Here is a 15,876-nt window from a genome sequence, read left to right on the forward strand (position 1 = left end):
AAAGAAAGAAAGAAAGAAAGAAAGAAAGAAAGAAAGAAAGAAAGAAAGAAAGAGGAGAAAGGCATGAACATTTTATAGAGGCAGAACTGGAATTCCTAAGAATCACGTGTATGATGAAACAGACAGCTGACAGAAATGGTCAGTGCCGTACAATATTACATAGGAGAGTCCCTCAAGTCTTTATTCTAACACTTGCCTTGATATCGCCCAATGAAAACGTCAGAACCACAAACACTGTCCCTCCGTTTTATAAAGATGCTATAAACAACAGTGAGGCATCGACTAGGACTTTGACTCCTTGAAAGTGGTGTTACTATCAAAGGTGTTACCACTTTTCTCTAACCGTGTCTAAGCATTCTCTAGGGCAGTTTTCCCAAGCTTTCTGGACCTTAAGAATTATCTGGGAGACAGAGATTTCTACTGAAATCAGATGCTCCAGAATTACAGTTTGGAGACCTATATTTTACTAAGTGCCCAACGAAGGTGGTTTTTATGACTAAGTGCTTTGTTCCCTGGAAATGGCAGCATGGGGTGGTGAGTGGATTTTAGACAGCTAAGTTTGGGGGCAGTGGGGAAGAGAGGCCGGGAGAAGTCAGAGTTATCTCAGTTCTTCAGTTGTTAGCTCTTTACCAATGGTTTTCCCAAACATATCTGAGACCAGCATTTCTCATAGGAACACCATGATGATTAAAAACCAAAGTCAAGTAACTGCCCACAGGCAAGATGTCACTATTAAATGTATTCAAGCACGTTAAGCATTTTGTCAGTGGTCTGGGGTCTGCTTTTCTAAAATGAGACTCAGGATGTGTCTGAGCCTCTTTTCAGCACAGAACTCTAGTAGCTCGAAGGTTAAGTGGCTTGCACACCCCCAATCGCTGTTTCTCCTGTGCTAACACATAAATTCCATGCCGGCAGTGGCCACATCTGTCTGGCTTTTGACAGAGTGTCTGTTCCTCCTCCCAGTTTGATCTAATGCTTGCCACAGTGGACACACAGGTAAGCTTGGATAGGAAGACAGGGAACAGGGAAGGGAACGAACACATATGGAGAAGGGAGAGGATGAAGCCAGCAGACCTGTGGCATTTCGGGTAGCCGGCATCCATTCTCCCTTTCCAGTGTCCTCCCTTCTTAGTAGACAGTAATTCCAGGTAGCTTCCTGACGGTACAAAAGCCAAAGAGGGTCCCTGGGGCTTCTACCAAATTTCCCATTACCACAGTTCAGCCAAGCAGTGAGCACACATTTGGAGTTTGGCCAATCAAAACTCCCTCTCCTGGGAGAGTCACTAAACAAGGGACAGGCAATTGAAAAAGTGAAGATCATTTATGCCATTAGCAGTGCTGGGTGAAAATTGGAATTTCTGCACTAGAACTATCTGGTTCCTGTCTGTGCCAAGCCTAGCCCTTCAGTCTACCCCAGGAGCTGGGCTCATCCTTGCCATAAATTCCCTACTTGCTAAAGCTGGCCAGAATCCATTTCTGCTGCTTGCATCAAAACCCTGGTTACACGGGTGCCTGGGTGGCTCAGTCGGTTAAGTGTCCAACTCTTGATTTCGGCTCGGGTCATGATCTTAGAGTTCGTGGGTTCGAGCCCCACATAGGGCTCTACACTGACAGTATGGAGCCTGCTTGGGATTCTGTTTTTCTCTTTCTCTCTCTCTCTGCCCCTCCCTAGCTCATGTGCATGCTCTCTCTCAAAATAAATAAACCCTGGTTATATAAGGCATGAGAAAAGAGAAAAAAAGCCAGCAGCACTTAGAAAAGAAGATAGTCCAGTACCAGCAACTTCCTCATACTTTTGATGATTATCCCATCCATACATCAAAAGGAAGTTGTTTCCCTAATTACATATTTCCACTGTGGATTTATAAGAAGTGTATTTACAAACTACAATAAGGAAAAACATTTCCAAAGGAGGTGATGAGTGAGATATTTAGGAACCTGAGATAATATGTGGTAACATATTTACCTAAAGCGCCTCCTGTTTCCAATCAAGAAGGACAGCACAGTAGTAATTCCCAATCCAGGTCCTACATGGAACAGTAATGAATGGGTGGACGAGTGTTTCACAGGCCAGCTTTGCCAAGGGCATTCACAAGGCCCCAGTTAAAAGAGGTACTACCAGATAGTTTGAAGGTAATCTCTGCCCTAGTTTAATCATCACGCTTTAGAACACGGGAACCTCACTTAGAAGTCACAGTCCCATGGAAAAATACCAACACACAGAGCGTGAGCCTCTTTATCTTAAACACCTAGGATTCGAAAGGAAAATCCTTCTTAGTTTTCTGGATGAAAATAGAAGAGTCTTTGAAGTTGGACATCCTGACTAAGCGGCTGGAGCACTAGCGTCTGAAGGTCTATATCCCGCTACGGTTACGCAGCAGTGCCCCAAGCTACACCATCTTTGTGCAGACCTCTGCCAGGTACGGAAAATGAATTCTTCCGTGCATTTTCTGAGGTGAAGGTCAGTAAAACTTTGGAAGTGATTTCGATAATACTCATTTTATAGGCGAATAAAATGAATCCAGGCTAGGTAGCCTGCCATGGTCATAGAACAAGAAAATGGAAGGACAAGAGCTCTGATTTGTGTGTTCTGCCTTCCAGTCCCATTTGTCAAATATTCTCTGCCTCCACACTGCTTCCCAACAGAAGTAATATGAGGAGTGCCTGCAAGCGCACAGGATGAAGAACTATCCACAAAAAGGATATTCAGTGTGTCCTAAAGTCTTCAAAGAACATCATAAACCCAAGCCAATTAATTTCCAGTGAACTTCATCTGCTGTCATTTGGCTCAGAGACTAGCCCTTCAAGCACTGGAAGTCCTGGGAGCAACCTTCAACTCTGCTGGCTCTGCAGCCTGACAGCGCGGTGGCCTGCGGTAGAAATGCAACTGGACAAATGAACTCTGCTCACCCAGCTCCAAGCTACTTCTTCCACAGGTTGGCTCTGGTTCCATGCTAGGGAAAGCCCAGTGTCCAGGGAGATCTGGGCCAGACTGGTACCAGAACAGAGCAGAAACTCCTCACACTACATACGTTTAGGGTTAACCTTTAACAATGAAAACAAAAGCTAGCAAACGAACAAGAAAACAGACCTAACAATAGGCAGGAAGGATGCCTGAAAGCAGGTGCTGACCTCCTTAAACTTTGTTCTCCACTGACCTCTGTGACACTAAAATACCTACACTGAAATCCTAGGCTGCTTCAATATCCTAGAGATGATCAGAAGTCATTTAAGATTTAAATCTTCCCTGCCAGAGAAGGAAACAGTGTAAGGACAGGGGAAGGGAAAGGTAACATGTCCAGGTTTCTTACTCTGAAAGACTGAAGGACCCCTGCTCTCCTCCCTACGTTTCTCAGCCTCTTCTCAGCAGGTGTAATGAGCTATCTCCAACTAGTCAGCCCAATGGGAGAATGGGAAGGGAGAGCAAATAATGTCCTAGAGAAGACCTATGTTGTGTATTCCTTTGATCTTCTCTGACACAGATGGCAATTTTATTTTATCAGAAGGAATGAACATAAACTAAAACAACTGTTTTGTTTTGTTGTTGCTGGTTCTCACTAACGTTCTTCTCTCGTGAGATCCACCAAGGAAACAGAGCTGTTTGCTGTGGCTCTCATTTTGCCTAGGGCCACTCTCAGGGAGAAAACAAAATTAGTCCTTAGGTATATGCAGATCATATTCTATACTTAGCTACTGCTGTACCAAAGTCCCAGGACAGAGTTTCTGTGAAAGGCAGATTTGACAATTAGTTACAATTAAGAGGGCTATCCCTTGAAAGGTGTAAATCCCTCCATTCTCTGTATCTCCCTTCAGTAACTCAGTAACAACTTCTGGCATATGCAACTAAAGTTGGAGCCACAAAACGTGGGGTAAGACGGAGAGCCTCCTGAAGAGCCTACAAGGACACTGCTTCCGTCTAGACCTTGGGGCTGCAAAACCAAGCCCAATGATGTAGAGAGAGGAATTTATCACACTATCAGGAAGGGGAGCAAACAGGGTGGAATGACTGCACCGCAGTGAGTGGAGAGGCCAAGACAAATACTCGTTTAGTAGTGTCAGAGTGACCTCAAAGTGAGACTGCCATCTCAGCTGTGAGAGCAATGGAAGCAGAGTCTGGGGACTTGGGAGTCAACGCAGGGCCAAATGGCAGAGCAGTCTGCTGGACAGGACAGATGCAAGTCTCCACCACTCCCCCGAACATGTGGTCCACGTGCACAGTGAAGAACATAGGGTTGGGAAGTTTCTGGATTTGAGGAGGTTGGTCTATGTTGATGGGCAATATTACCGGGTATGGTGACAAAGGAAGAGGGTCAGCTATGTGACGGGGCATGTGGAGTGACTCCTGGACAGAGGAAGAGAGGGAGATGGCACATGGTAAAATCTGAAATAACAACTGACCAGGGCACCCCTGAAGGGCCAGGACACCAACGAAGAGGAAGAAAGAGGTTGAGAAAAGCTACACAGAGGGTGGGGTTTGGGGTTTGTTTCTTGTTTTTAGGAGGGAAATCTAGAAAGTTAAAGATGAGGATGTCAATCATGTGCACGTTAACGTCAGTGGATGGAAGACAGGGGAGCAGAGCCTCGTTATTAGATTGAAGGCTCAAGTTGACCTCAGCGCCAAATACGGGTGTGCAGGAAGACTGCTCCAAAGTGCCTCCTACGATCTACAAAGGACATGCTGGAAATGCCTGTTGAAAGGAGAGTAGGAGCTAACTGCCTGTTGGGGCCTGCCTATTTAGTCTCCAAATCATTTTTAATGACTGCAAACCTCCCTCTCTAGCTCTTTATGCTGAAAACTTCCAAGGTCACCTGGGTGTTCCACTTACACCAGTGAGATTTCACTATGGTTCAGATGCTTCAAGAGTCATAGTTAGCTCTTTTCTAAAGTGCTTTTAACCCAGAACTTTCCCTTTATCTGATTTTTGTTGTTTAGTTTCTATCCCTATATAGATTCTCCTACAATCATTTTACAAAGGTCGTTTTTAATGTTGTAACCATATTTTTATCCTCGCACTTAATATTCTACCACAAGCACTTTTTCATGTTAGCACGCAATCTTTATAGCCCAACATTTTAACAGATGCACCTATTACTTCATTGAACAGATTCAACATATTCTACTTAAACACTACACTACTGTTGGAAATTTTTCACTATTAGAAATAACGCCCTGGGGCGCCCGGATGGCTCAGTTGGTTAAGCATGTGACTCTTGGTTTCGGCTGAGCTCATGATCTCGCATTTCATGGGTTTGAGCCCCACATCAAATTCTGTGCTGACAATGCAGAGCCTACTTGGGATTCTCTCTCTCTCTCCCCCTTTCTCTCTGCCCTTCCCCTGCTTGTCCCCCCCACCTCAAAAATAAATATACTTAAAATTTTTTAATAAAAAAAAAAGATATAACACTCCAAACTGAGCCTTTGAGAAATCTCTGTATTTTCAAAGTGGCATTATTACTTTCCCAGTAGGCACGAAATCTCTTTCTCATTCCCAAGTGTTTGCTTTTTGTTGCTCTCAGATGGGTTAATTTCTCATTACTGATGGTACATATAAGAGCTGACAGTTTTGTATTTCTTTTGTACATACTATTTTATACATAATCACTTTATGGAATCATTAATTCTGGTAAGTTTTCATTTGTTTCCCTTAGGCTTCCTAGATACATGATCATATAATCTACAATTCATGATTTTTACTTTCTTCTCTCCAAATTTTGGTTCATATTTTAATGTACTGATCAAAGCTTTGTGAACATATAAGAATCGTAGTAACAGAGACATTTAGCCTAGTATTTAAGGTGCTGTTTTGAATGAGATGTCACCTTGATAAAGCACTGTAATTCCAACTGTACTTTTAGATTTTAATTTTAAAGTTTACTTACTTATTTTGAGAGAGTAAGCGAGCAAGAACAGGGGAGGCACAGAGAGACAGGAGAGGGAGAGAATCCCAAGCAGACTCCGCGTGTTGTCAGTACGGAGCCTAATGTGGGGCTCAAACCCACAAACCATGAGATCATAACCTGAGCTGAAACCAAGAGCCGGACGCTTAACCGACTAAGCCACTCAGGCACCCCTTTAATTTCTTTTTAATATTAATCAGGATAATTATATAGCTTTATTTAATCTATTTCTATATTAAACTCTTCCTTAATTCCTATGATAAATTCAACTTTCTTTTAAATCTACTAACATTCACTGATATTCTTTATACTCACAAGAAAGGTTGGTCCTTACATCTTCATTGTCCCACACAGGAGCCACTAGCCACATGTGGCTATTGAGCCCCTGAAGTGTGGCTGCTGTGAACTGATACATGCTAGGGGTGTAAAATAGTCACCATATTTCAAAAATTTCATTGCAAAAAAGAGGAACATATTTTAATAGTATTTTATATTGATTACCTGTTGAGATATTAATATTTTGAAAATACTAATTAAATATAGTACTATAAAATAACTCCATTTGTTTCTTTGTACTTCTTAAAATGTGGGTACTTGAAAAGTTTGAATTATACATGTAGCTGGTATGTATCTACTGGGTAGGACTGGTCTGTACAAAGTATCTCAAGTTTCCATATCAAGGTTGGATTTGCTTCAGAGAGTCAAGTGAGTTGTTGTATAGGATCTTTTACAATCTGGAGCATTTCCTATAAAATAGGATTATATGGGCCTTGACGGCTTTAAGGGATTCATCTAGATTCAACAACCTCCTACTTTTAAGTTACAAGTCTGCTCTGATATTCTTTTATAAGGGATAAAGCCTTAAATGCCAGTCACTGTCAGGAATGGATAACCCATATTACATACTAGATTAAATCAAAGACCTCCTGATAGCATTTCAGAATTTAGTATAAAAGAGCTACAAATGTTCTTCACTTCCTGACTGGTTTTTCTTTGTTTTGGAGGCTATGTGAAGATATTCCTCTTTACATCAAGGTATGACTAATACACCTTTGTGTACATGTGTCTAACCATGAGCAGGAAATATTCGCGCTGCTCTTCTGCTCGTTAGAAAAACACATTAGAAAAAAAGAACTCCTCAGAAACCAGATGATATTACTAGCCTTGGTCATTAACGAACCTGTCTGGAAAGGAGGGAGACGGGTGTGTGGGAAGACTGCAGGGAGGAGGCAAAGGTTCAAAGCCACTCTGACACCGGAGGGCAGCTGTCCGCACAGGCCAGTGTGGGCACAGTGGCCACAGCCCATGGTCCCCACAGGAGGATGGCCAAGTCCCACGGCAAGCACTGACATGAATATATTCCCCCCAAAGCTATTACACCCAGAGTCTTTTCCCTTTTATTAGTTTTTAACATAAAGTTGATAACCACCTAGCTACCTCCACACTTATTAGCTGAATGACCTTGGGCGTGTTACTTAATTACTCAGTAACTCCACTTCTTCATCTGTAAAATGGGGAAAATAAAAAGCTCTGCTTTAGGCTTTGAGAATTAAATGATAGGGGATGCAAAGCTACGGATGAAGTGCCTGGCACACAGTAAGCACCCAATAAATGTATACCATGAAAATAATAGCGTATACTCATTAGCTTCTAGCAAATGTGAACTGTAAGATCACTAGCAAAGTTTTTCATCTACTAATAAGTGGCTTGTCAACCACAGGACCAGCCAGTATCAATTAAGGAACAGCAAAGCATGTGTTCATTAACACATAAGCAAAAACTGGGTCACTCTGACACTACTGAATCCCTCAATCACCATCAAAGCCTGAAGAAATTCAGGTTGTAGCCAATACCTCAAAGTAATCATCACAGAGACAGTCTTTGGGGCAGTTTTCCAAGAGATGCACGCAGGAAGTTCACTCCTTTCCTGGTGCTTCCCATCCATTACGGGTTAGGTAGCTGCCTGTGACTCTCCATTCCCAGGCTCCATCCCTGTCTCGGCTCAGGGCAATGCCAAGTGATCAAGGTCATTCCTGGCAGGGTCGAGTGAGGAGGCAGCCCCACATCTGCTCCCTAAGCCTCCTAGCCTTCCCTGCAGAGTTAGAGCCCCACCCACTCTCAAAGATCCCCATCTATTTCTCATTGTGGAATCTCTATCCATCCACCTTTGTAACTAATGTTTCATGAAAAGAGAACTGAAAACCCGAATACCAATAATTCTCACCCATGAGACCTTTGTCTTTCTTGAGGAGTCGGGAAAGGGAGATAAGAAGGACTATAGGTATAAGCAAAAACCACTAGAAAATCTCAAAATGGTGGTGTGCTTACTTCAAGGACAAAAGGTAGGGAAGAGGTTATAAGGGTTTCTACAGTGAGCCAAAAAGGACACACCTGCTGGAAAGAAGAGGAAAGGGTGGAAGAAAGGAAAGCAGGCAAACTGGTGCATGGGAACGAAGGAAGAAGAAAGAGACGACATGAATTTTACTCCAGGACCACCTCTTCCTGCCTCTACTTTCTCCTCTTGCACAGACTACCGTGCCTGGCTAAGCCCTTTGCCCCATTCCTTTCCTCGTCAAGCTCTTTCCCAAGGATTTAAAAGTGGTGGAATCTATTACCCCGACCAGGCAGGAATGGGAGGTGGGAATGGGAGGTGGGAATGGGCAAGGGGAGAATCCCAAGCCCACTAGCCAGACCCACATCGGGAGGGAATGCTTTCCTGGCAAATCTGAACTGCCTTGGAAACCCGAGTTGACTTCTCCAGAGAACACCGGTATTTATGGTGGCAGGGGACCACAAGACATAGGAGGAGCTAAGACATAGGCTTATTGGTGGCAGGTCTGGAAAACCACCCAGAGTGCATTTAGCGTTGCTTTTTTAAAAAATGGAAATGTACTCTGGGATTCTAAAGAAGTTCAAATAAATTTCCGGAATAGTGAGCATATTAGAAATAGCATACATATTCCCATGCACTAAGTAATATGTAAATATAGTTATAAATTAAGAGTCAAGGAACTTGCCATGGATTGGAGAAACACAATCCCTTCACCCAAGCAAACTTGATTAACAAACTTACAGTATATGTAAGGATGAATCCTACATGACAAGATCTGGGCACTCCAAGGACAGAACATCTGTGGGACATAGCACTCAGGGGTACTTTCATTAATGGAATGAGACTTCAGCTCAAAATACTATGTGTTTCTCCAAAAGAACAGTAAAGATTTGCATTGTTAGGCAGAGCAGAAAATTCTCCCTTCACCCCATTACTTCCGTAAAATATAAGAATGTTCTTATATTTACAATTTGGTTCATTTTGTTTTTGTTGCATTAAAATCAGTAAGTGATCCAAGACCAGCACTCAGTTTTCAAGACCTGGTATCTGTTCAACATACAGTTGACACTTGAACAACAGAGGTTTGAACTGTGTGGGTCCACTTGCACATGGACTGTTTACAGTATAGGACTACAAATGTATTTTCTCGTCCTGACGATTTTAATACCCTTTTCTTTTCTCTATCTTAATTTACTGAAACAATACAGCACACACTACTTTTAAAAAATGTGTGTGGACTGTTTCTGTTATTGGTGATGCTTCCAGTCACTATTAGTAGTTAAGTTTTTGGAGAGTCAAAAGTTGTAGTTGGATTTTCAGCGGGGTGGGGGGGGGGGCCTTTGACCCCACCCCTACCCCTCCTCCCACACTGTTCAAGGCCCAACTTTATAAGATTTTTTTCCTTTGGAAAAAATATTTTAGGCAGCGTTTCATTCACATAGTTTTTCTCTAAGTTTTCATTTTTACTTGGTAAAATCAGTTTTTTTCTTTCTCATATTTTCCTTTCAAATTCTTGCTTCATCAGTGTTACCATAAACCATAAACATTATTGCAAACATTTTCTTTTCTCTGGGACAAAAAATGCTTTCATCTTTTTTCCCATGGATCATTTGACAAAAAGTGGTAGCACCAACAGCTATATTCACCATCCCACAGCAGAAAACACCGGAAGATGCCAGAAAGGAAAAGCTTTGGCTACTGAAGTCTAGGGTTTGGGGCAAGGTACTAAGAGCACCTTATCTTTAATTATAAGCCCCAATTACCTTTGTCTGCTCGCTGTCTGGATCTTCAAGCCAAGCATAAGGGTCGTAAATTTTATGTCCATGATAATCCTGTACCTGCAAAAGACAAAATGTGGTTTTGGACAATTAGAGTCTAACCCCAATTAAATTAGTATTTTCTGAATGTAACAGAGGAAAAATAGGATAAGGATAGGCAAAATACTCCAATTGGCTCACTGGCAATGTGTCTGCCCAAATTACCACATGAACCAAAGCTGGCAGGTTCTCAAAGGTGTCAAGCCACCCATCATGAAAAGAATGTTTTAGCTGGAGAAGGAAGAAAGATGAAAGGTCAGAATAGGGAACTGCTCTGTCTGTACAACACAAAACAAAGGCCTGCCGCTGTGCTAAAGAAACTTGAAAATGTGTGGTCAGTGGCAAAGCACGGAATCACACAATGCACCAGGGATGCAAGAAGGGCATGTTTGTGAAGGAACCACCACGCACGTGCTGATTTGCTTCTTTTCTGTTCTTGCTGAGCTTACTAATGATGAGAAAATCTCCCTGCTATATATAACACGATTGGTTTTTGTCTTTAAGTCTAAACTGCCAAAAAGCAGGTTACCAACGTGCGGTAGAATGATTCCAGTTGATAGCAGCTTTAAAAAAGCTGACGTAAGTGCAATGAAAGAACATTTCTAAAACTGCAGCCTTTCTTCCCTTTTGTGTATTGTTACAAAATGCTTACAAAAAGAGGCACAGAGGCATCACCCATTCAGACTACCCTGGTATTTGAAGAAAGACAACTGCTTAGTGCAGCAGGGCCCAGCAGAGGGGAAGGCTTCAAGGAGCTCCCGCGGGCGGCTGAGCATCAGAGACACCTTCGAGCTCCTGAAAAGCCCAAATTCCTGGGCCTGGCCTCGGAAACTGACCCACACACTACAGGAGCAGTCGGGAGTCACCGCTTCCCAGGTGATTATGCCTAAAGAAAATCTCCAAAGGTAAAAATCATCACAAAATCTCTCCATTTCATACTATCCTGATTAATGTCACTGAAAGCATAGGGACATCTCTCCAGTAAATCTCTTCTGAGCAACTCCAACATTCCTGTTACAGTTTCTCATAGGTTTTTGGGAACAAGAATGCCAGGATCTCAGATGAATTTTTAATCTGTCTCCTTGCTTTGTCGATTACATCGAAAGGTAAGGGCTATTCCCTAATAGAGGCAAATAATCTCCCAGAAAAGGAAAATCTGTTGTTTCCCCAGCTGGTCTAAGTTCCAGTGTGGCTGCTGGCCAGTTTAAGAAGGACCTCTTGGTGCCTAAAACCCCAGGCTTTCTGCAAAGGGCCTTCATCTCTCCTTATCTGGTACCAGATGAGAGAACACCTGGAGAAATGCACACCTGAAAGAATGGTCAGTTAAGGCGGAACACTCAGAAACTGTTCTCATTAAACAACTGACAAATACAGGGGACATAAAACCAGACTAGAATCTCTCCTGACAAATCCTCATAAAATCACCAATTTTGAACCCTTAAGAAAACGCTCTCTAAATATTAGCTGATTGTGGGACGCCTGGGTGGCTCAGTCGGTTAAGCGTCTGACTTCGGCTCAGGTCATGATCTCGCTTGGTTTGTGGGTTTGAGCCCTGCATCAGGCTCTGTGCTGACAGCTCAGAGCCTGGAGCCTGCTTTGGATTCTGTGTCTCCTGCTCTCTCTGCCCCTCCCCTGCTCACAGTCTCTCTCTTGCTCTCTCAAAAATAAATAAATGTTAAAAACAAAAAAAATGTTAGGGGCGCCTGGGTGGCTCAGTCGGTTGAGCATCTGACTTTGGCTCAGGTCATGATCTTGCTCGGTCTGTGGGTTTGAGCCCCAGGTTGGGCTCTGTGCTGACAGCTCAGAGCCTGGAGCCTCCTTCAGATTCTGTGTCTCCTCCTCTCTCTGCCCCTCCCATGCTCATGCTCTGCCTCTGTCTCTCAATAATAAACAAACGTTAAAAAAAAATTTTTTTTAAATGTTAGCTGACTGTTACCACTCAATGAAAATTTTGTATCTTTTCTTATCTGCAAGTCTTTCACATTTTACACACATTGAAGTGGTTTTAAATATGCTTAAAACAACCTTCTTTTCCTCTGACAATAAGAAAACAGAAAAATTTAGAGTTGTAAAGGATCTTCCAGTCCAACATTTTTAGGAGCAACAGCAGGCTCAAGATGGCAACGTGCCCAGGGCCATACCGAGTTCAGAACCAGAGCCGGGACTAAAAGCACACTGCCAACAGCTTTTCCCCAAATATTCCTCAGAGGTGACACACCAGACACTTTAAAAATGTTCCTCGATCATGATGTTCCTAAAACTCAGACGTATCCATTAACTTGTCATAAGAAAGCAGAAAAGATTCACAGGAAATCACGTTAGTTTTGTCTAATACTAGATCCAAAGCAACGAACATTCGCTCACTATCCACACTATGGTGCCCAGTGTTGTAAAGCAACCTTGTGAGAGGGTGGATGATATTCCTATTTTTCAGAATATGGAATGCAATTCAGAGAGGTTACCAGGAGAGAGTGAAGGCTGCAGATTTACGGCTCACTTGGAGAGAGCCGTGCCATAGACTTCAGCCATGGTACCTCACTGTGAAGCTATTACCAACTCATTTTCCAGGTGAGGAAACTAAAGCCGGAGAGAGCTAAAGCAACTGTCAAAAGTCAGGTGGCTAATAAACAGTAGAACCCGTGACCCTCTTTGAGCTAACCCCAAAGCCTGTGGGGCTTGCTACTGAACTACAACGGGTGTAAACTGGCAGGCCCACACCTGGACCCTAACTCAGAACCTCCCGAACGGTGTGTATGGTCAGGAAACCGCTCCATCTTCCCAGAACCAGCATTACCATCTGAAGCCAATTAAGGGCAGGTGTTCAGCAGGCATTTTTTAAACAGGACAGGAAACTGATTCTCTCCAGGGCAATCCCACAGGCAATCCCGGGAGCCTCGTGCCACCACCCTACTCCCCTGCCCCCCCTACTTTTTCTTCTACAAGACCGTACCCTACAGATGGGGTGGTCTCGTAGCCATATCCCCTGAACTCAAGTTGGGCAGTACGTGGTTCTCCCTATGATTTAAGTTTGCCAGCCATTCCTCATCTCCCCAAAAGACTTTAAAAATACAGCCCTGATAAGGCACTGTTAGCATTCAATATTTTACTTGTACCATTCAATAGCTCACCTGCTGACTTCAGGATAAACCGCAGAGTCCTACACAAAGTAGGCAGAGCCCATCAAACCTGGCCCCGCTTTTTTTTTTTTTTTTCTTTCCACCCCCCACCCAAGCTTATCCACCCATGGATGGTCACAACAGCCTTACTGCCATCCTGCAAACAGTGCAAGTCCACGAACGTCCAGCCCTACATGACCATGATTTATTTTGGTCACACAGCCAGGAATGTCCTTTCTACCTTATCCAACTGGCCAACTTCCAGGCTCAATTCGCATATGATCTCTTCCCCCTGATGGAAATTAATCCCATTCTCCTCTGTGTTCTCCACTCACCCTACACACTCTTCTAACCCCTACAGCAGGTCTGAATTTCCTGACAGCACATGCTGCCAGTACAGACAATGGCATTGCATTGGAAGCATCATGGTTTCCAAGTTTCTGCTCACTAGGGCGGAAATTCACCAAAAACGGTTGTATGCTCCAACCCCACAGGTCAACAGAAGACTGCCTGGTATTCGGCTGAAAATGTTCAAGTGACAGAGAGGGAGCTACAGCAATCTCTAACACCTGCTGGAGAGAGACAAACCCAACCTAGAAAAGAAGGCGACAATTTCAGCCAATGCCTAAATCTAGCCTAAGGTTTTAGTCATCAGGACCCTGTCACAGTAAAAAGATACTTACTCCATGTAGGCTATCGGGGCTGGGATACATACACCGTGGGATCCACAGAGTAGGGTCCAAGCCAGACCTGAGCTATATTCCCTTGGCCATGAGGCTTAGGGTTTTCGTGAGTTCTCCGATGAGAAGAAACTGTAGGATATCAAAATCTGTGGAACCTTTTGAGTTAATTGTTCGTAATCTTTTGGACGTCTTCATAAAAGCCTCACTTAACCCTTTCAAGAATGGCAGGATTTTGATAACCCAAATAGGGAAAAACTAAGCAAGAAGCAATCCCAACTAAAAACACAACTAAAATGACACTTATCAAGTCACACAAACGATAGTTCTTTCTACTTTTAATCTATCCTGAAAACTCAAAGATCCTTAAGAACCGAACTGACATAGTCACAGGTCTTCTGATTACGGAAGTCTGGCACACTGCAGGGCCAGACTGTCATGGGAATAAATGAATGATGAGTCTTACTGCAAAAGTCAGTCCTAAGCCCTGTGGTTGGCCAAGCCAGTACTAACATTTCATATATGAGAAAGAAGGCCCATAACAGGTAAGCGATCTGCCCAAAGGCATCCAGCTAGTGAGTGACAAAACCAGCACTAGCACTCAGGTCTTCTTACTTGGTCTGCCCTCTTTTCCATTCCAGCAGGATCACTTTACTCCCATACACAAAGGGAACAACCCTTTGAAACACAGGAATACAGCTTCTTGGGCTGTTAAAGTAAATTTAATAAGCAAGCAGTTGAATAGACTGAGAAAACATGGTTACCAGATGGCCACTGGTCAAAGAAACCATGAATGCATCAGTGCCACTTGGAAGTCTTAATTTAAAACAGTATGTCCTTTACTTTAAAGCCTCAGTACCTTTTAACCCAAAGTGAAAGGTGCTGTGAAAGTACAGACGTTCTGGCATAAATCAGGTCAGAGGAAGCAGAAAAACAACACAACCACCACCACAGATCTATATATACAAAAAATTTTTATTCTGATTCTATTTTTAAGTAATCTGAGATATTTGGCTATTCCTCAGAGAATCAAGCCCACATTTGGATTCAGTCCAGTTCTTAAGATGCCAAATTGATTTTTACACAAAAAGAGTGTTTGCCCAGATTTCCACCCACTAGATCTCAACAGTTACCCTGAGCTAATCCACAGCTTATGTAAATGATGGCTAACCCTTCCACTAAGCCAAACAAACTCATTCTGAAAAAGGCCATCCCCTCTCCCTTCTAAAGCCCTCCTCTCACCCGCATCAACTCCTCCTCTTGTTTAGGAAAACTTGGATCAGCACTGCAACACTACGGGGTCACCGCTCCACCCTCCCCATTCCACGGTCTTGTGTCTGCAACCCCCGCACCACACGCCGGGTTCCCGGCCCGGGGCACGGCAGGCGCTCGAAGCACGTTTTAATACCGAATGAATGAACTTCAAGGATTTTAAATTTGGAAGTTTAAAAAGTTTGCCTTTGTTTTTGAATTTTACATCATCTACATACATCCACACTTTCTCCTACCACCATATTTAAGCAGGAGCCTCCTCCAGTCAAAAAACAGTGACACGTTCTGTCTTCCCAATCCCGTCAAACGCCCATTCCTACCTGGGTGTCTGCCCTTGACCCCATTGATTTTTAGGAGGCGGCCAAGCGGCGACTGGCCTCGGGCTCTGCCGCCTCTAGGCGGCCAGTGACGGCCACCATGGCCCCCGCGGCTCGGGAGGAGCCCGGCGCCCCCGGCCCGTATCTCGCAAACAAAGGCCGAGGGGGAGGGGAAGGACGCAGGGGGCGAGGGGCTGCGGGGAGAGGGGCCGCGGGCGGCGGCACACGCAGCGCCCGCGGCGGGCGAGGGCTGGGGTACTCACGGCGGTCTCGTCGCGATACACGTCGGGGTACTGGAAGGACAGCATGGCCAGGGGCGGGCGTGGGGCGGCGTGGGAGCGCGGACTGCGGGCGCGAGCCGGCCGGGCTGGCCGCGGGGCGAGGCTGGGGCGCCGCCACCCGCCGACCCGCCCCCCGCGGCTCAAGCATGGATGCCCCATGCTT

The 15,876-nt window shown here is 44.1% G+C and overlaps 1 protein-coding gene across 1 annotated transcript in view; it reads right to left on the reverse strand.

The window, feature by feature from the left end:
• Positions 1-15,824, reverse strand: part of PREP (prolyl endopeptidase) — a 121,868-nt gene extending 106,044 nt beyond the window's left edge. The window contains exons 1-2 of the mRNA XM_040474281.1: positions 15,696-15,824; positions 9,994-10,068 (exon numbers count right to left, since the gene is read on the reverse strand). Coding sequence (XP_040330215.1) covers positions 9,994-10,068; positions 15,696-15,740 — 120 coding nt within the window. The 5' untranslated portion in view covers positions 15,741-15,824. The remainder of the gene's footprint in view (positions 1-9,993; positions 10,069-15,695) is intronic.
• Positions 15,825-15,876: the final 52 nt, after the last annotated feature.

The sequence above is a fragment of the Herpailurus yagouaroundi genome, unplaced genomic scaffold, assembly GCF_014898765.1.
Source record: "Herpailurus yagouaroundi ecotype Mexico unplaced genomic scaffold, PumYag 139, whole genome shotgun sequence".
Lineage (NCBI taxonomy): Eukaryota > Metazoa > Chordata > Mammalia > Carnivora > Felidae > Herpailurus > Herpailurus yagouaroundi.